This window comes from Haliaeetus albicilla, chromosome 22 (assembly GCF_947461875.1).
Source record: "Haliaeetus albicilla chromosome 22, bHalAlb1.1, whole genome shotgun sequence".
NCBI classification, from domain to species: domain Eukaryota; kingdom Metazoa; phylum Chordata; class Aves; order Accipitriformes; family Accipitridae; genus Haliaeetus; species Haliaeetus albicilla.
Window position 1 is genome coordinate 6,249,031 of NC_091504.1, and position 18,853 is coordinate 6,267,883.

At 60.0% G+C, this 18,853-nt stretch overlaps 2 protein-coding genes and 1 non-coding gene across 4 annotated transcripts; 2 read left to right on the top strand and 1 right to left on the bottom strand.

The window, feature by feature from the left end:
* Window positions 1-1,896: 1,896 nt before the first annotated feature.
* On the bottom strand, window positions 1,897-9,933 carry HNRNPUL2 (heterogeneous nuclear ribonucleoprotein U like 2). Its single transcript, XM_069809382.1, has 14 exons — window positions 8,848-9,933; window positions 6,715-6,844; window positions 6,510-6,586; window positions 6,143-6,282; window positions 5,628-5,718; window positions 5,432-5,544; window positions 4,990-5,256; window positions 4,766-4,888; window positions 4,339-4,467; window positions 3,217-3,385; window positions 2,892-3,092; window positions 2,554-2,630; window positions 2,203-2,310; window positions 1,897-2,057 (listed from the first exon to the last, which is right to left on the bottom strand). Exons 1-14 carry the CDS (start codon window positions 9,494-9,496, stop codon window positions 1,989-1,991), a joined length of 2,343 nt encoding a protein of 780 aa, XP_069665483.1. The 5' UTR covers window positions 9,497-9,933; the 3' UTR covers window positions 1,897-1,988.
* A 3,852-nt stretch (window positions 9,934-13,785) lies between these two features.
* Window positions 13,786-13,853, top strand: LOC138690627 (small nucleolar RNA SNORD31). Its single transcript, XR_011329393.1, has one exon. It is a non-coding gene; the product is annotated as a small nucleolar RNA SNORD31 (small nucleolar RNA).
* A 437-nt stretch (window positions 13,854-14,290) lies between these two features.
* WDR74 (WD repeat domain 74) lies at window positions 14,291-18,741 on the top strand. Of its 2 annotated transcripts, none has more exons than XM_069809383.1 (11): window positions 14,291-14,450; window positions 14,614-14,723; window positions 14,815-14,936; window positions 15,642-15,705; window positions 15,795-15,944; window positions 16,019-16,120; window positions 16,208-16,308; window positions 16,984-17,039; window positions 17,145-17,287; window positions 18,190-18,246; window positions 18,338-18,738. In XM_069809383.1, the coding sequence occupies exons 1-11, from the start codon at window positions 14,390-14,392 to the stop codon at window positions 18,461-18,463; spliced, it is 1,092 nt and encodes a 363-aa protein (XP_069665484.1). In that variant the 5' UTR covers window positions 14,291-14,389; the 3' UTR covers window positions 18,464-18,738. The 2 variants fall into 2 exon arrangements, with proteins under 2 accessions (XP_069665484.1, XP_069665486.1); XM_069809385.1 differs by having other exon boundaries at window positions 14,391-14,418; window positions 18,338-18,741.
* The last annotated feature ends 112 nt before the right edge of the window (window positions 18,742-18,853 follow it).

Here is an 18,853-nt window from a genome sequence, read left to right on the forward strand (position 1 = left end):
AGCCGCCCCGCGCCCCCCAAAGAGAGGGGGGGGGCAGAGAAGGGACCCCCCCATCCCCATTTCCCCCCCTCCCCAGGCGGGTCATCGTCTTTTTTTTTCGTCGTTGTTTTTGTTTGTGTGTAAAAGGGTTTTTTTTTTTTTTGTTTTTTTTTTTTACATTTTTTAACCAAAAAAAAAAAAAAATACACCCCCCCATCCAAAAAAACCACCAAAAAAAAAAAGCAGCTGAAAAATAAAACCTGCAGGCGCTACGAGCTCTTGGTCGCACTGATGCCGCGGCGGCAGTTCTAGTTTATCCCCAGAAACCAAAAACTGGAAAAAAAAAAAAACACCCCGAAAAAACCAAAAAACACCCCCAAATTAAATTTTTTTTTATATTTTTTAATTATTAGAATTGGGGGTTTTGGGGTTTTTCTTTTTTTTTTGTTCGTTTTTCTTTTATTTAAAAAGGACACTATAGCTTCAAAAGTTAGTTGTTTGCTGCAGCAGCCTTCCCCCCTCCCGCACTCTCTCCCTGCCTTCCTCATCCTCCCCCCCCCCCTTTTTTTTTTTTGGTTTTGAATTTTTCCGGGGTGGGTTTTTGATCACCAGCAGCCTCAAAGGGGCTCATTTCGGTGTAAAAACGGTGCAGACGGGCGGCGCTGGAGAGAAAATAATTAAAAAAAAAAAAATTAAGCCCCCAACCCCCCCAAATCCACCCTGATTTCAAAAGCAGAAAAAAGAAAAAAAAAAACCAAACCCAAAACCAAAAAACCCCAAAACCCAAAAATGTTTGAACTTCAAACATGGGAGTGGGGGGGTTGGAGACAGTGACACCTCATCCAGGGAGGGAAAAAAAATTAACAAGAAGCCTAAAAAAAAAAAAAAAAATCGAAATTAAGGAAAAAAAGAAAAGCAAATTCTCCCCTAATTAATGCCTACCTGCAGCAGCGCTTGGGCCGCTGCCCACCCTGCAGAGCCACTGGGGGCTCTTTTGGGGGGTGTCCCCAAGGGGGGACAAAGCCCCCCCCCATTATCTCAAACAGGTGCCCGCGCTAACGAAGAGGCGCCCGTGTTAACGAAGGGAAAAGTTCCTGCAGAAACCCTGAGAAATGCTCCTTCTGCTACGATGGGGGGGGGGGGCCCACACAGCAGCAACCGGTGCCCCCCCCGGCCCCTCTCTCCTTTCCTGCGCTGCCCTTCTGCCAAAAAAAATCATTAAAAGAATTAAAAAAAAACCCCACCCCAAACAAAAAAAAAAAAATAAAACCAACAAAAAGACGAGGTCCCGATTCCACTTCCAAGATTTTTCAGGACAATTTAATAATGAGCCGGGGGGGGTGGAAAGCGAGCTGGGGCGGGGGGGGGGCAGTGGGGGGGGGGGAGCAATTTTCAGCAGCTCCAGGCACCGGCAAAACTTCTCCAAAGAGCCCAGCGGCGGATTTGCCGGTTTTCACCCCAAATTAACTCCCCCATCTGATGATTTTCTGTGCCTGCGCCCCCCCCCCCCCCAGCTCCGCCCCCCCCCCCCCCCCCCGCGCACGCCGCCCCTTGCCCCGACGAAGGATTTACCTGGAAGGAAATTAGACGTGAAGCAAAGGATTAGAGTCAACATTTTCAGATTTGCCTGTTCCCCCCCCAAATTTAAACCTCCCCCTGCACCTCCCCAGGGTGGAGGGGGGGGTGTTTTAAACATTTTTTTTTGGGGGGTGCCCCCCCCTCCACGGGGGCTCCTTCTCCTCCTCTCTCAGCGCTGTTGGATTACAAATCTCTACCTAAGTTTGAAATGTTTTATAGAATAAGACAATCTTTTTCAACAAACTTTAAAAAAAAAAATTTACAGGTTTTTTTTTTTTGTGGTTTTTTCATTCTTCCCACCCCCCCTTATTTTTTTTTTTGTGTGTTTTTCTTCCCCCCCCCCCCCCCCCCCTCGCCCTCCCCACCAGCCCTGTTTCCATTGGTTGTGTTTTGGACACCTCCGCGGGTTCGGGGTGCGGACGGTTGGGGTTTCACCGGTACCCTTGGTAGCCGTAGTAGTTCCTGTAGTATCGGTCTCTGTCCTGGTAGTAGTTCTGCCACTAAAAAAAGAAAAAAAAAAAAACAAAAAACCCCATTTATTGGTTAAATCGGTACCTCGGGGAACGCAAACCTCTGCCCCGCTGCAGCTTGCTCATAATTAAAGGTGAAAAAAAACAAACCCAAAAGAACCAAAAACCTCGTTACCTCCCGGTTGTACTGCCTGTAGTAATCCCGGTATCTGTTGTAGTCGTAGTCGCGACCGTAAAATCTGTCGTAGTCGCCTCGGTAGCGGTCGTAGAAGTTACGGTAACCCTGGGGGGGGGCGCGGAAAACGGAGCGAGGGGGGGGTCACCGGGAGGGAAAGGCTGCACCGCACCCCCATTTATTTTGGGTACCGACGTCCCTTCCCAGTTAAACCCAACGACCAGAACTGGGAGGAACCGGTGCTTCCCTTTTTGCCGCTGTGGATTCGCCCACCACTCCCCGTCCCTTTTTTCCCGCCCCGGTTTAGCGAGGGAATGAAATTGGGGTGAAATAAAGGCGGAATGGGGCTCACCCGCGGTTTCCAGGCTGTCCCCAGTACTGCTGCTGGCCGTAGACTCGATTGTCATAACCTCGGCGCTGCCCGCCGACTGCCACGGGGGAAAAAAAAAAAAAGAAAAATCAAACCAAACCGAAGGGTCGAGACAACACCAACACCTGGGATATCCCCCCACAAAAGGAAAAGTCTCCAGAATGGCAGAATCGCAACGCTCCAAATCCATTTTGGGGAACAAAACCGCCGTTACCATTGGAATTTGGGCAAGGAGGAAGATGCCAGGCGTGGATGGAACGTGCCAAACCCCTGCCGGGATTCTGCCCCCCCCGTCTCCCATCTCCCGCCGGAGCCTCACCGTATCCCTGACCGCGGTTGCGGTTCTGGCGGTTCCGTTTGTTGCGGTTATTGCGACGGTTCGCTCGTTTCTCCGAGGGGGGGAGCAGTTTTCTGGCCTCTTCCTTGTATTTGGTGACCAGGGGTTGAGCCTCCTCCTTCGTCAGCTCTCCATAGATGACCTCATCTAGGTAATCGTTCTTCTCCGGCAGCGAGTAATTAGCTACGGCAGAAATCAAAGAGAAAAACTCCTTGACGAAGCTGTCATCTCCTCCCCCAAAAAACCCGAGGCGAGGGCTCAGCAAACCCCTCACCCGGTCGCTTTTCCCAGTTTCCAGCCATCCCACCTTTCATTTCCAACATCACTGACTCGGGGACGTCCTCCCCTTCTGCCTCCTTCCTCAGCTCCAGCCTCTTCTTCCAATCTTCCTCGTTAGGAACGATGACGATCACCTTGCGGGCGAAACCCTTGAAGGCGAGGAGCTTCCGTCGCTGCCCCGAATTGTAGACGTTGCACTGAAGGAGGGGAGAGAAAGGGGAGAGAAAGGGGAGAGAAAGGGGAGAGAAAGGGGAGAGAAAGGGGAGAGAAAGGGGAGAGAAAGGGGAGAGAAAGGGGAGAGAAAGGGGAGAGAAAGGGGAGAGAAAGGGGAGAGAAAGGGGAGAGAAAGGGGAGAGAAAGGGGAGAGAAAGGGGAGAGAAAGGGGAGAGAAAGGGGAGAGAAAGGGGAGAGAAAGGGGAGAGAAAGGGGAGAGAAAGGGGAGAGAAAGGGGAGAGAAAGGGGAGAGAAAGGGGAGAGAAAGGGGAGAGAAAGGGGAGAGAAAGGGGAGAGAAAGGGGAGAGAAAGGGGAGAGAAAGGGGAGAGAAAGGGGAGAGAAAGGGGAGAGAAAGGGGAGAGAAAGGGGAGAGAAAGGGGAGAGAAAGGGGAGAGAAAGGGGAGAGAAAGGGGAGAGAAAGGGGAGAGAAAGGGGAGAGAAAGGGGAGAGAAAGGGGAGAGAAAGGGGAGAGAAAGGGGAGAGAAAGGGGAGAGAAAGGGGAGAGAAAGGGGAGAGAAAGGGGAGAGAAAGGGGAGAGAAAGGGGAGAGAAAGGGGAGAGAAAGGGGAGAGAAAGGGGAGAGAAAGGGGAGAGAAAGGGGAGAGAAAGGGGAGAGAAAGGGGAGAGAAAGGGGAGAGAAAGGGAGAGAAAGGGGAGAGAAAGGGAGAGAAAGGGGAGAGAAAGGGGAGAGAAAGGGGAGAGAAAGGGGAGAGAAAGGGGAGAGAAAGGGGAGAGAAAGGGGAGAGAAAGGGGAGAGAAAGGGGAGAGAAAGGGGAGAGAAAGGGGAGAGAAAGGGGAGAGAAAGGGGAGAGAAAGGGGAGAGAAAGGGAAAAAAGAAGCATTAACGAAGTTGAGCCCAAGGATGGATGGTGGGTAGGAGCCACCCAGGCACCGGCAAGGTAAATTTTGGGGGGGAACACGGCGTTTCCGGGGGTACCTGGTCAAGAATGAAATTCCTTTTGGCTCTGGGAGCGATCTGAACCAGCTTGCTAAGGCACTGAGCAGCTTGCTGGATTAAAAGGTCTCTGCTCTTGGCGTCCAGCTCTTCCACCTCCGGACCCTTCGTCTGCCGGAAGAGAAGCCAAGGGTGAGCGGGGAGAGGGTCTTTGAGCACCAACGGGGTCTTCGGAGCCCCCCCCGTCTAGCTCCGCTATCCCCACACCGGCTTCTCCACCGTTAATCGCACCGGGAACGGATGCTGGGAAGAGCTTCACCACCCAGAGGGGGAAGCTCCGGCGGAGAGAAGGAAAAAATCCCACCCCAGGGACTCCCCCCACCCCCCAAAACTCCAGCCTGGCATCACCCTTCCGGTGCCAAATCCAGGCAAGCCGTCCCTGGCCCGGGAAGGGCGAAGCGGAGCTCACCCTCATTTGGTGGAGGATGGTTTCTGTTCCCAAGATGTTGTATCGTTTTTCCCGGTTCTCCTGGGTGTGTTTTTGGGCCCACTGGGTCTTCCCTGAACCCGGCAGCCCGACCATCAACAGCACCTGGAGAGAGCGGGAAGAAGGAGAAACAACCGGAGGTGAGCCGGGAACGGCTCCGCAATTCCTGCCGGACGGAGGGATTGGGCGGGGGGTGGACGTCTCACCTCGCACTCCTCTGTGGTTTTTGGGGGGAGCGGGGTACGGACCCGGTCCTCTACGGGGACAGCGTGAATGAAAACGTAATCCTCGGGAACGGGGAAGAAAGGCTCTTCCTTTTGGCCGAAGTTGAGCTCCACCACGCAGTTTTTGCAGAGGACGTGGGGCAGGAGGGCTCTGTCGGCGAGGGATTCCTTGCTGATCTGAAAAGCCGTCCCCACCTCCTCCCCGTTCTTGGAGAAGGAAAGCTCCACCAGCTCCTCGCCCTCGAAGTTCTGCGCCGCAAAGAACACCGGCGTTGGGAAAACTCCTTCGTCTTTTCCTGCTAGACCTCTTTTTTTCCCACACCTGCTTACATTCCCCTTTTTTCCCCCCTTCGTCTCCCAAAATCTCTCTCCTGCCACCAATTTTTCACCGGCAGAGCGGCCGATGTCGTTCTCCCACACTTACTGCAAAGCAGCCGATGACATCGTTCTCCCCAAAGGTTTGGCCAAACTCCTCAAACTGCCCGTTTTCCACCTTCAGCCCTCGTCCGTCATAGCCGTAAGAAAACTCGTCCTCCCCTACAGCGTGACAAACCCTCGTTACGACGTTAACGACGGCAGCGGCCGGGTGATGGTGTTTTGGGATGGGGAAGTGGCGTTACCTAGCTGCGAGTGAGAGAAATCCACGGACCATCCCACGCGGAAGAGGGGAATCTCCGGGCTGCCCTCTTTCACCGGCAGATACTGTGTCACCTGCGGGAGTCGGAGAGAAGACGGGGCCGGGGGGGGCAAAAAATCAGGGTAAAATCAGGATACGAGTTGAAGAATCCAACTGGAACAGAGCTTTTTAAACCCATTTCACAGAAAATGAGTGGTTTGCCACAGAGCAAAAGCATTTAACTGGCTGGAAAAGCCCTCGTGTACTCTTTGCCCTCTCCTCGAATTCAAGAAGGGGCTCCCTCTGAGGCACAAGAACCCCCCGTAATGGCCCCGGCGTTGCTTACACCGTGGTTTTATCTCCATGTTTTATCTGGCCCTGTGCTCCTTGTTTCAAGGATCCTTTTTCCCCCCTTCCCTGTATTCCCGGCTCCCCCAAATTCCACAGGTTTGAGTGCCCTGACACCCCCTCCAGTGCCGGAGAGTCGAGAAAAGCATCCTGCCGTCGTCCTTCCCTCACCTTTGCCTCGAAGCATATTTTCCCCTTGGTTACTCCGTGAGTGCTCCGGGCTCCAGACCAGAGGGAAGGGAACTTCTCAAAGAAGAGAGGTTGGCCCCCGTAACGGTCTTTGCTGGCTTTGAAGTGAAGATCAGAAGTATCTGACGAGGACAAACACACAAAAAAAGAACCGTTGGTGCTCGACTGTAGCCCGCGAAAAGGAGGACGGACCCCAACGACGTCGAGCGGGCAGCTGGGGGAAGCCATCGCGTCAGCTTCTCTGAGCTTCCGAACCAGGCAGCGGCTCTGAAGACAATGCAAGGTCTAGAACCAGTAACACCTCAAATCCCCCCAAATAACGCCAGCAGCTCACGATCGGCGTACATACAGGTGTCCAGGATGACGACGGTTTCGTCGTCTTCTCCTTCTCTCGGTTCCTCTTCCGGTGGCGGCGGAGACTTGGATCTGCGCAAGCAAGCGAAAAAATATAAGCGAGAAGGCCGCGAGTGGGGAAAGAGCAGCCAGAGGGGCAGAAAGAGTCGATTATCCAACTCCAGAGGAGAGGAGGGGGGAAGGATTCGCCCCCAACTCACCGGCTGTTGTAAGCCTCCTCGCGGAATTCGTAGTAAGCCCGGCCGTGTTCGTCTTTTTCGTCGCGTTGTCTCTTGACGCCTCTTCGCTCTCCATCGGAGCCGGCGGGCTTGGATTTGTCATCCTCATCGGCTGCGGGAGACGGGGGGAAAAAACCAAACACGCACACCAAACCGTCACTGATGTTTAGTGAAAGTGGGAAAACTCACAAAATTCAAGACCAGAGTTTGGTATTTTCTGCCTTCTGGCGGCCAGGCGCATCCACGAGGCGCCTCCGGCCTCGCGGCTTCTACAAAACCCCAATTATTTTGCTTTAAAAAGGGGTCGAAGCGAGGGCGCTGGCAAAGATCGGGAGTTTGTAACAGCCTCTCATCCCTTGAGCCTCTCGTTTTTGTATGGACAACGCTTCAAATGAACCATCCTCGTTATCTTCCCCCCTCTCCCCCGCGCCTCGGCAGAGCTCCACGTGTCGGATGCAGCACGTGACGCCACATAAACACGCGTTCGTCGGGAGGAGACGAATCCCAAACCTGCTGGAGATGTGTTTTAAAGCCTCGGAGGCAGCAGCCCCCGTTGGTAACACAAACTAGAAACCACCGCTACCTTTAAATAAAAACTCCGCTTGGATTTTCATCAAGCAGGATAAAAGTTGGGGTCAATGTCCACTGGTTAATTAATAACAGCAAAATGAAAACCACTACGAGGGCAAAGAACTAATTAGATGCTCACCGGTAAGAGTCCAGCCTTCACCTGCGAGCCCTCCCCCAGAAAAGCAAAACCTTTCCGTTCTTGTGTTATTTAGCAAAAAAAGGAGAACGCCACCACCCAAACTTGTAAATACACCCGTAAAATCTGCGCTTCCTTTCTTTCCCAAGACCCGAAAACAGAGACTTTCCCCCTAACGATAATTTTAGCTAATAAAACCGGTAACAACTTCACTGTTTTTCCGGCAATGCTTTCGTTTCAGCCCTGCCGAAATCACACCGCCAAGTCAACTCTGCAGCCGCACGTAGGCGTCCCCAGCTCCGCCACAACCAAAAATCTTTCAAAAAAGGATTCTTCTCCCCTCCCCGGGCCAACAGATGATAAAAACTGAGCGGGCACACGGAGAAGAGAGGTCACGCCGTGCTTTCAAAGCAAATACTTTCATTTACTGGCCACCTCCGACGCTTCTCAACAACCCCGACCAGAGGGAAGCAATTAGAATAAATTAATTTTCTATAAACACGCATCTCCAGTAAACTCCAACCTGAACTTTTCCCTGCCTATTGTCAGAGAAGATTTTCTAAAAAGCTAGGGTTTAAGGGTTTTTTTTGTTTATCCCCCCGGTAACACTGCTCGGAAGACAAAACCGTTTCCTATTTCCACCCCAATGCACCGAAAACTGGCAGCGAGGAGGAAACCCGCTTTCCACTCAACGTTCCATTTTGCGGCTTCCGAGGGGACACTGATAAAGAATAAAACCCGAAAATCTTGGAGCAGGGAGAGCCGAGAGGGACATTCCTGCTCTAGGCGCCCCCCCCCCCCAAACCGGGGTGAGGGGCTCTGGACAGCCCTCGGTGCGGTGGGAGACGCCCGGGAGGAGGGAAAAAAGCTCGGGGACCGGAGATAACCCGAATTTAGGGGGAGCCGGACGGGAGTTAAACGGGGTGGGGGGCAGCTGCGTGCGAGGAGGGGGGCGACCGCAGCCGAGAACAAAGCGGGGAGTTAACGCGGTGCTGGCGGGAGGCGAGCGAGGTTTTTGGGGGAGACCCGGGTGGGGGGGTGAGAGGTGGCCGTGGGGTCTGGGTGGGGTTTTTTTGGAGGGGAGTGGGCACAGGAGAGAGGGAGCTGAGAGCTGGAAGGTGCCAGGTAGGAGATAACACCAGGACAAGGTTTCAGGCAGCTCGGGAGGCTGGGATAGGCAGGAGAGGCCGGCAGGCAGGGAGTGAAGCCCACCCGTTGGGTTTGGGGGAGACTATCAGAGAAATCAAACGGGAGGGGAACGGGGGGTCCCGGCCATGCTGGAGGCCAAGAGCCGACGGCAGAGCCCAGGCTGGGGGGGGCTCCGGCCCCGGGGTAAAGGGGGAGGAGGCAGGAGAGAGACCCCTGCCCGGTTTTGGGGGTGTGGGGGGGGGGTCCCTCCCGGTGCTCACCGGCCTGGGCGCCTTCCTCCTTGGCCTCGACGGCGGCTGCCTCGTCCCCGCTGGGCCCTTCCTCCTGCGGCCTCTCGGCTCCGTTCACGCCGCCGCCTTCGGGGCCTTCGGCTTTGGGCTCCGGCTCCGGTTCCGCCACCGGTTGCTCCTGCTGCTGCTGCTGCGGTGGCGGCTGCTGCTGCTGCTCCTCCGCGGCGCCGGCCTCCTCCACCGCCACCGCCGCCTCTTCCTCCTCCTCCTCCTCCTCCGGGGGGCCGGGCTGGGCCGCCTCCGCCTCGTCGGGGGCCGCCGCCGCCGCCGCTACTCCCGCCGTGGCGACGGCCGCCTCCTCCTCATCGGCCAGCAAGGCTTCCTCGTCTTCTTCCTCCTCCTCCTCCTCCTCTTCTTCCTCCTCCTCCTCCTCTTCCTCCTCCTCCTCCTCGCCTCCACCGCCGTGGTGATGCGCGGTGGGGCCACCGGTTGGCCCCGCTTCTCCGGTACAGGCCCCGGGCCCGGTCGGGCCTCCTTCCTCGGGCCCGGCCGCCAACATCTCGGCGTCCAGGGCTTCCTGCAGCCGCTGCGCCAGCTCCACCTTCAGGCCGCGGGAATCCAGGCCGCGACGGCCCAGCTCGGCCCGTAGCTCGGTCACCTTCAGCCGCTTCACGTCCATGGCGACGGCGGGGCGGGTTGGGGAGAGGGAAAAGGGAAAGGGGGGGGAAAGGGGAAGGGGGGGGGAAGGGAAGGAGGGGAAGCGGAAGCGAGGGCGAGCGTGAGGCGGCGGCGGCGGCGCCGAGGCCTGAACGGCGGCGGCGGTCGGGCCTAGGCCCCAGGGGTGGGGAAGGGAAAGGAAAGGGAAGGGAGCGGGGGGGGGGAAAGGGGGAAGGGGAAGGGGAAGGGGGGGAAGGAAAAGGCGGGGCCTACGGAAAAGGCCGCGGAGGCCGGAGAGGGTTAAGGAAGAGCGGCGGGCCCCTGCCCTCCCCGCTGCGCTGCCCTCCCCGCGATCCCGCCCGCTCCTCTCTGCCTCTCTCCGTCTCTCCTCCGCCCTCGCCGGACCTGCGCACCGACCCCCGCCCCCCCCCCCCCGGGCCGACACCCGCCGCCGCCGCCGCCGCCGCCTCACGACGCCCCCGGACGCGGCGCCGCGCATGCGCCGAAGCGCCGCCCCCCCTCGCGACGGCCACCGCGCATGCGCGCTGCCGCCCAGCGCCGCCCGCCGCGCAGGCGCGCCTCCCGCTCCTGCCCCCCCTCCTCCTCCCGCCTCCCCCCTCCCTGCCCCCTCCGCGCGGGCACGGCGCAGGCGCGGGGCGGGGCGGCGCAGGCGCGGGGGCGCCAGGGGAGGCGGGCGCATGCGCGCTGCGCTCTTTCCCCCCCTTCCCCCGCCCCTCGCGGCCTGCCCCACCTACGTGCGCAACGGTCGCTGCGAGAGGCGGGTACGCCCCCCCCGCCCCTCCCGCTTCCCCGCGCCTATTTTCTCATTGGTCCCGCCGCGCCCTATCGGAAGGCGGCGAGGGCACGGCGGGCCGCATTCTTGCCTAGCGACGGGGAAAGCTGCTTTCCTATTGGCCGGGGGAGAGCCGAGCGCTCTCCTGGCTCGTTTTCCCGCCCGCCGCGCCGCGGCGGCCATTTTGTTTGGGGCCCTGAAGAGGGGAGAGCTGGGGATGCGGGAACCCCGGTACAAACCGCGAGGTTTAAACAGATCTATTCGGGTGTTGGTTTTTATTTTTCTTTTTAAATGGGGAGTGGGCGGTGGGGGAGGCGCAGGCAGAGCCAGGGAAGAGGCGCTGAGGTGGTGACGGGGAAATAAAGGGACGCAACCCCCCCCCCAAAAAAAACCAAACCAAACCCCACGCCCGATGCCGGCGCAGGGACTCGAGGTTCCTGACGAGAAAGCGAGCCGCAGCCTCCCCCGGGGAGAGGCCGCCATCTTGTCGTGGGGATGGCGGGGACTGGGAACCGAGCGCCGGGAAGCGCCGCAGGGCGGCGCGATTAGCATAGCCACGCCCCAAACTAACTTTATTTACATAGCCCCGCCCAGAAACCGCATACCGGGGACTGGCTTTACATGCCCCGCCCCCCCGGGGCAACCGACGCGGGGGGGGAGGGGGAGCACAGCCAACCCGAAAAAACCCAAAACAACTCATTGTCCCGGTTTTCCCCCCAAAAACCGCCGCGACGCCCAGCCGGGGCGGCGGGGGAAAGGCGCAGCTCGGAGGGACGCCGTCCGTTCCCAGAATCTCCTCCGGCGGACGCCATCTTCCCTGGGGAGGCGCAGCCCGCCCTCAGCGGGGTCTGAGGAGACTCTGGGGGTCGGGGGGTGCCAGACCCGCTGCGGGGGGGGCCCGTGTGTCCGTATCCCCCCGGTGGAAGGGGACGGAGGGGTTTTCCCCCCCCGGTAGAAGCGGGGGGGTCGCGGCCGGTTCCCGACGCCTTTTCCCGCCAAGGCCCGGCGGAGCGGGGAGGGGCGGATCTGCGCATGCGCCGCGCAGCCTTTTCCCGCCTTTTTCTTCCCTCCCCGCGATGGAGAGGCGCATGCTCGCTGGGGCGGCGGCAGCGCGCATGCGCACTCTCCCCCGCCTCCTGCCTCGCGCGCGCCTTCCCAGCATGCCCCGCGGCTATTTAAGGGCGCGGTGCGGGGTGCGGCGGCCATTTTGTCGATGCGGGCGGCGGAGGAGGGTGAGCGGGCGGGAGCGCTGCGCTCGCCTTTGTGATGGGGAGGGTGAGGGGGTCTGCGCTGCGAGGGGTGAGGCGGGCTCTCTGCTTAGCCCTGCTCTTCTTCCCTGAGGTGTTGGGGCATCTGCTGGATCGCCCAGCAGCGAGGTTTCTTTGTGGGAACCGCCATTTTGTGGCTGCCCACTCCTGTTTCTCGAGGGCTGATTCCCGCCAAGGGATTTTTCCCGGCTTTGTCTCTGAGGGTGGGGGGGGGCTGCTCGGTGATGAGTCTATTCACAGACCTGAACTGACTGTTGCGTGAAGTCTTTGGTGTCTCTGAGGGGAGCGGACTCGTCCTGCCAGCCTTCCCCCAGCTGGGGTGCTGCAGGGGTGGTGGTGTTGGTTTGTCTGTCTTCCTCTCCTCTTAATGTCTCTTTTTAATAATTTCATTTTCTCCAGGTTTCCAGCCCTCGGAAGAGGATCCTCTATCGGAGGTGAGTGTTCCAGGCTCCCCTGGGGAGATTCCTCTGGCTGCAGCGGGCGGGGGTGCCGCCGGGATGATCCCCCCGAACTCTCTCTTGCCGATGTCTCCCCTGGGGAAGATTTTTCTCCGGTTCTGAGCGGCACCGAGCCCCGAGGGGGGGGGCTGGAGAAGGGGAGGGGGGGGTCATATTTTCTGCCTGAACATAGCGTCGTTTTTATTTTATTATAAAGATGGGGAACCGCTGGGCCGGGGCTTCCTGCAGCTCCTTTGGAGGTGAGCGCCGGGTTCGGGATGCTTTTTGCGGGGGGGGGGGGGGGGGGCGGAAAAAGTATTTTCACCCGGAGTGGGTTCTCCTTGTCCCGGGGTGGGGGGGAGTTGAAAAGGGGGCGACTAGTGACCCCCCCTCCCCGCTTTGCTGTTCTGTGACGAGTGATGACGACAAGCATATGGCTGAGTGTCCGTGATGTCAGAGTGACGCTGAGAACAGCCGGACACCGGGGGGGGGCACCCCACGGGGGTGTGTGTGTGAAATTTTAATTTTCTTTAATGACCAACTCGCGCTCTTTTTCCAGCCGGCGACTGGGGTTGAGCCTTCACTCTAAACCCCCAAAAGTCAACGATTTAACCCCAAACTCGGGGAGATGACGCCCCAAACTCCCCACGCAGGTAAGCACAACCCCCCCGTGTCCCCCCCCCAGTGCTTTTTGCTACCCCCCAGTCCGAAGGGATGACACAAACTGGGCTGGACGACGCCAAGTCCGATGGCAGCTCCGAGTTACCAAAGCCCTGATCGGTCTGGGGGGGCCCCCCCCCAAAAAAAACCAATCCCACAACAACCCCTTGGGGGGGGGGTCCCTAAATATCCCCCCCTTTTTTTTTCCTCTCCAGCCGGTGGGTTTTAACACCGGCCCCCCATGAGGAGACCCCCACGCGTCCGACCCCCCCGGCCCCCCCACCAGAACCTGCTCAAGGTTGAACCCACTGGTGACATGGAGGGGGGGGGAAAGACGACGCCTCGTCCTGAGTGGACGGTCTGAGGGGGCCTTGGGGGGGGCTTAAAAATTTTTTGGGGGGAGGTTTGGTTTGGGGGGGGACACACTGACACCCTTTTTTTTTTTTTTAATTTTTCTTGCAGGAGCGAGGAATCAGGTCAGTCCCTGGGGGGGAATATAGTGAACACCCCCGCGCCCCCCCCGCCCCGAGACCCCAAATTCATCCCGAAGGGATGAATTTGGGGTCTCGGGGCGGGGGGGGCGCGGGGGTGTTGCTGTCAAATTTTTGGGGTTCCCTCCCAGTTTGGGTGTGATGACATCATTCAGGAATCTCGTTCGGCTGATGGCCGCTGCTGAGCACCCTAGGGCTGATCCGACGTGGGGGGGGGACATCAGACACCCCCACGGGGTGCCCCCCCCGAAATTTTGGGGTGACCTTTTTTTTGTCTGTCCCCCTCCCCCCAGGTGTGCTGGTGCGCTGCGGAGAGAGGAGGTACGTAGCTTTTGATGTCATCGGTGATGTCATCACCCCCCCAGAGGGGAGGGGGGGAAGCCCCCCCCCAGTTTTTGTGATGAGGTCAACTAGCTCACTTTGACCCCCCTGAAAACACCCCAAAAGCTGAAAAATTGGGGGGGGGCACGACTTTTTTTGGGGGGGTGATGACATTTTGGGGGGGCTCGGTGATATTTGGGGGGGGTGGGCAGCACACCCTGACCCCCCCCTCTCCCCCCACAGGTCAGAGGAAGGATCCCGGGGGGTGCTGAGGTGAGTGGGGGGGCCCATGGGGAACTTTTGGGGGGTTTTATGGCATTTTGGGGGGGTCTCGTGTCCCCCCCGCCGAGGATGAGCTGATACCGCCCCAGGCTGATCCCCCTGAGTGAGTGGTTCCACCTGAGGCGCTGGGGGGGGGATTTGGGGGCCCCCCCGCGGGTTTTTGGGGGCCCCCCTCCCTCACACCCCCTTTTCCGTTCCCTGCAGCGCCTGTGCCGAAGCCCCGCCCGCCGCCCCGCCCGATGCCAATAAAAATGTTTATTTTTGCTAAAACACACGAGTTGCTCTTAAATTGGGGGAGGTTGGGGGGGCGGGTCCCTGCTGAAGCCCCGCCCACTACTGCTGGGGGCGGAGGGTTTGCCGTGAAGTATTGGACGTCCGGTTCTATGGGGGCGTGGCTCCGCGAAAGGCCCGCCCGTCCGCGACATCTCTTTCTCCTAGTGGGCGGGGCTTATGCGCGATGTCCCCGGCCTTTGGAGGCGGAACCGACGACCAGGCGGGGGGGAGCCCGTTTGCGCCTGCGCATTCCCACCCCGGGCGCTACTTCCGGTTGCGGGTGCCCCTTCACAAAGGGTCCGGCTGGGAACCGTGACCCCGCCCCGGAAGTGCAGCGCCGCTGGTCTCCGCCCCCGCCCGGAGCGCTGACAAGGGCCGGACCCCCACAAGATGGCGGCCGCCGCTCGCTGGAGCCACGTGTGGGTGGGGGCCGAGACCGGGGCCCTCAAAGGTGGGGGGGGGCTTTTTATTGCGGGGGGGGGGTCCTCAGTGCTTGAGGGGGGGCTGTGGCCGGGGGGGGCTCCCCTGGGGGGCTGTTCCCTTTATTTTGGGGGGGGGGGTGTGTTCCTGCCCCCCCCCTGCCATATTAAGGCCCCCCCCCCCCCCCCCCCCAGGCGTGAACCTGCAGAAGAAAGAAGCGACCAACTACGGGACCGACTGGACGGTGCCGCGGGGGGGGGCCGGCGTGTGCGCCCTGTGCTGGGGGGAGCCCACCCAGAGCGAGGTGAGACCCTGGGGGAGGCACGGGAAAGGCGGGGGGGGCGGGGAGTGTGTGTGTGTGTGTCCCGTAACCCGCTCCTTGTGCCCCCCCCCAGCTGCTGGTGGGCTGCCGGGATCGCTCCGTCAAACTCTTCAGCACCGAAAAGGGAAAATTTCGGGAATCCCGGGTTTGTCCCGGGGGGGACGGACCCTTCTGCGGCCTCGCGGCCTACGGCAGGTACCGGGGGGGGGGGCGGGGGGGGGGCGATACCGAAAACCCGGTGGGAGAAACTCTCCAAGAAGCGATTTTGGAGTTTTGGAAAGGCGGCGTTTGTTACCGCAGCGCTGGACGCACGGGGGATAATTCCACCCAGCGCGCACGGCGCAGCTTTAGGACGAACAGGTTATAGAGAATAACTAATTGCATATTAACCGGATTAGTGTACATATTCATAAAAATGATTATAACTCATTATCTTAGCGCTGCCTACATCCGATCACACGTAACGAAGGTTCCATTGGAGTCGAAGCGCTGCTTTTGCGCCCTGAAGTCTTTATTTTTGGCCTCGTCCTTTGATATTGAAGCTTTAATGCGGCTTCAATCGCCCGCGCCCCGTTTTAACATCGTTCTCATCTGGTGCGCAAAAACATCTCGTCTTAAGAGCAAAGAACTGCAAAACTTATGAATAATTACTAATTAATTGCTCAGCTATACTTTTGTCTGTTGGTACAATCACAGCGTTGCTATAAGATTCCCAATCGCTATTTACCAAATCTCAGTTTTAGTCACCTACCAGCAAACCCGTTTCCGCAGCTGGTCCGAAATATTGAAACTATTAAAATATTTAGATTCACCACACGGAATGTATGGAAGTATGCTAGCAGGGGCACGGGGGGGGGTCCCCAAAATCCCCCCCAGCAGCATGTTCTTGTCCCCCCCCAGCACCATCATCACGTGCGTGGAGTCGGGGCTGATCAAGGTTTGGCCTGAGAACGAGATGGAGAAGGTGAGTGGGTGGGTTTTTGGGTGTGGGGGGGTGTCACGCTCTTGGGGTGCCCCCTCCCCATTTTTTTTTCGTGCCCCCCGCCCCCCCAGGCGCAGCTGGAGCTGGAGGCGGGCGCGGGGCTCTGCCGGATGCGCCAGGACCCGACGCGGCCGCACCGGCTCGGCACCGGCGGCAAGGAGAACGCACTCAAAGTTTGGGACCTGCAGCGCCCGCAGGAGCCCGTTTTCCGTGCCAAAAACGTGCGTGTGTCCCCCCCCGCGCCCCCCCCATGTCCCCAAGTGTCCCCTGACGTCCCCAAACCCCCCCCCTCCAGGTGAGGAACGACTGGCTCGATCTCCGCGTCCCCATTTGGGACCGCGACCTCCAATTTTTCCCCGATTCGGACAAGATCGTCACCTGCACGGCTCATCGCCAGGTGGGACGGTGGGGACACAGCGGGGGGGGGGACACGGGAGGGGACACGGGACCCCCGGTGTCACCCCCCCCTCGTTCTCGCCCCCAGGTGCGGCTCTACGACCCCAGGTCCCCCCGCCGGCGCCCGGTGCTGGAGACGACGTTCGGGGAGGCCCCGCTCACCGCCCTGGCCCTTGTGCCCGGGGAGACGTCAGTTGGGGGGGGGACGATTTTGGGGGCTTTGGGGGAACGTGGGGGGGCTGGGGGGGTGATTTGGGGGAGGCTGGGGGTGACATTTTGGGGGCTGGGGGGTGAGGATTTGGGGGCTGGGATTGACCTGGGAGGCTGGGGGTGACAATTTTGGGGGGTTGGGGTGACCTGGGGGGGGTACAACCTGGGGGTGACATTTTGGGGGGCTGGGGGTGATCTGGGGGGGCTGAGGATGACAAATTGGGGAGTTGGGGGTTATCTGAGGGGGCTGGGTGCGACCTGGGAGTAACAATTTGGGGGGATTTGGGGTAACTTGGGGAGCTGGGGGCGATGATTTGAGAGCTGGGAGTGACCTGGGGGGCTGGGGGTGATGATTTTGGGGGGTTGGGGTAACTTGGGGGGGCTGGGAGGGGTGATTTGGGGGCCGGGAGTGACCTGGGGGGGCGGGTACAACCTGGGGTGACATTTTGGGGAGCTGGGGGTGACGATTTTGGGGGAGTTGGGGTAACCTGGGGGGGTGATTTCAGGGGCCGGGGGTGATGGGGTAACAATTTTGGTAGCGTGGGGGTGACCCAGGAGGGGTGGGGGTGACAATTTGGGGGTCCGGGGGTGACCACGTGGGGGGGGCTGTCTCTGGGGTCGCTGACTCTTCACCCCCCCCCGTGCCCCCCCCAGCTCGGTGGTGGTGGGCAGCGCCCAGGGCGACATGGCCGTCATCGACCTGCGCCAAGGTGAGGGGCCAGCCGGTCTCCGTGTGTGTGTGTCCCCCCCCAAATAAAACCCCGCAAGCGCCGGCGGTGCCGCCTGTCCCCCCCCGACGTGCGTGTCCCCCCCAGGGCGGGTGCTGAAGTGCCTGAAGGGGGCGGCGGGCGGCGTGCGGGGGCTGCAGTGTCACCCCGGCCTCCCCCTCGTCGCCTCCTGCGGCCTCGACCGCTTCCTCCGCGTCCACCACCTGGGGGACAAGCGCCTGCGCCACAAGGTCAGACCCCCCCAGACCCTCTGAGACCCCCCCCAAACCCTCTGAGACCCCCTTCTTCTCTAAGACCTCCCCAAGACCCCCTTCTTCTCCACCCAAACCTCCTAAGACCCTCCCAAACCACTTAAGTCTTAGCCCAAACCCCCTGAGACCCCCCCAAACGCTCCGAGACCCCCTTCTTCTGCCCCTAAGACCCCCTCCCAAGCCCGTAAGACCCCTCAAGGCCCGCCCCGAACTCCCCAAGGCCCCCTTACTCCCCCCCAAACCCTCCAAGACCCCCTTCTTCTCACCCTAAGACCCCCCCAGGCCCCCCCCGAACTCCCCAAGACCCCCTTCTTCTCCACCCAAACCTCCTAAGACCCCCTCAAACCCCTTAAGTCTCACCCCAAACCCTGAGACCCCCCCATCAAACTCCTCAAGACCCCCCAAACTCCCCAAGACCTCCCCAAGAGCCCCCAAATCCCTTAAGACCCCCCCCCAGCCCCTACGAAACCTTGAGACCCCTCCCACACCCCTAAGAACACCTAAAGGCCCCCAAACCCTCTGAGACTCTCTTATTCTCTCCCCAGAGACCCCCACCTCAAATCCTGAGACTCCCTTATTCTCCCCCAACCCCCACAAGACCATCCTGAGACTCCCCCAAACCCCTTAAGACCCCCCCCCGAAAGCCCCAAAATCCCCTAAGACCCCCCCTGCAGGCCCCTAAGGACCCCCGAGACCCCCCCAAACCCCCTAAGATCCCCTTATTCTTCCCCCAAACACCAAGACCCCCCCAAACTCCTTCAGACCCCCTTATTCTCCCCCTAACCCCCCTCCCTGCCCCTAAGGACCCCCAAGGCCCCCCCCAAATCCTCTAAGACCCCCTCCCACCCACCCCCCAAATTAACCCTGCCGTTCCCCCTCAGGTGTACCTGAAGTCCCGCCTGACCTGTCTCCTGCTGAGCACCCAGCAGGACTGGGAGGTGAGAACCCCCAGATGGGGTTTGGGGGGGTGGGGGTCCCCTGCTGACCCCCCCCAACTTTTACCACCTTTTTTGCCCCCCCCGCCCCCAGGCCAAGGAGGAGCCGCCCCCCCCAGCCGAGGTGAAGGAAGAGGAGGGAGACGCACTGTGGGACACGATGGAGACCGTCCCCACCCCGGCAAAACGGGCCAAGAAACGGAAGATTTCAGGGTTGTGAGGGGTCGGGGGGGGGTGACCCCCCCCCCCCCCCCCCCAGATCAGGACTGGGACCCCCCCAGCGAGGACACCCCCCCCCCCTTTGCACCCTGAGACTTGCTGCTGTGCTGGGCACTGCTCCCATCAGTTTGGGGGGGGCACCGGCTTTTTGGGGGGGGCTCAGCCCAGAAGAGGGGAGCAGTGAGCCCATGGCCCCCCCCAGCGCTGGTTATGGGGCAGAACTGCCCCCCCCGAGCTCTCCCCCAGCGCTGGTTTTGGGGCAGGACCCCCCCCGAGCCCTTTATAACACACAAAATGGGATTAAATAAAGCAGGTTGGCTCGGGTCCGCCCACCCTCGCTTCGGGTCTTTCCGGCGCCGTTCGGAAGAGCTCGGGTCGCTGCCCCTTTGCC

Coding starts and splice junctions, on each gene's coding strand:
- HNRNPUL2 (XM_069809382.1), bottom strand. CDS start 9,496: ATGGACGTGAAGCGGCTGAAGGTGACCGAGCTACGGGCCGAGCTGGGC. Junction 6,283..6,509: donor CGTCGTCATCCTGGACACCT/GTATGTACGCCG, acceptor TGTCCTCGTCAG/ATACTTCTGATCTTCACTTC. Junction 5,257..5,431: donor ATGTCATCGGCTGCTTTGCA/GTAAGTGTGGGA, acceptor TTTGCGGCGCAG/AACTTCGAGGGCGAGGAGCT.
- WDR74 (XM_069809383.1), top strand. CDS start 14,390: ATGGCGGCCGCCGCTCGCTGGAGCCACGTGTGGGTGGGGGCCGAGACC. Junction 15,706..15,794: donor CTGAGAACGAGATGGAGAAG/GTGAGTGGGTGG, acceptor CCGCCCCCCCAG/GCGCAGCTGGAGCTGGAGGC. Junction 15,945..16,018: donor CCGTTTTCCGTGCCAAAAAC/GTGCGTGTGTCC, acceptor CCCCCCCTCCAG/GTGAGGAACGACTGGCTCGA.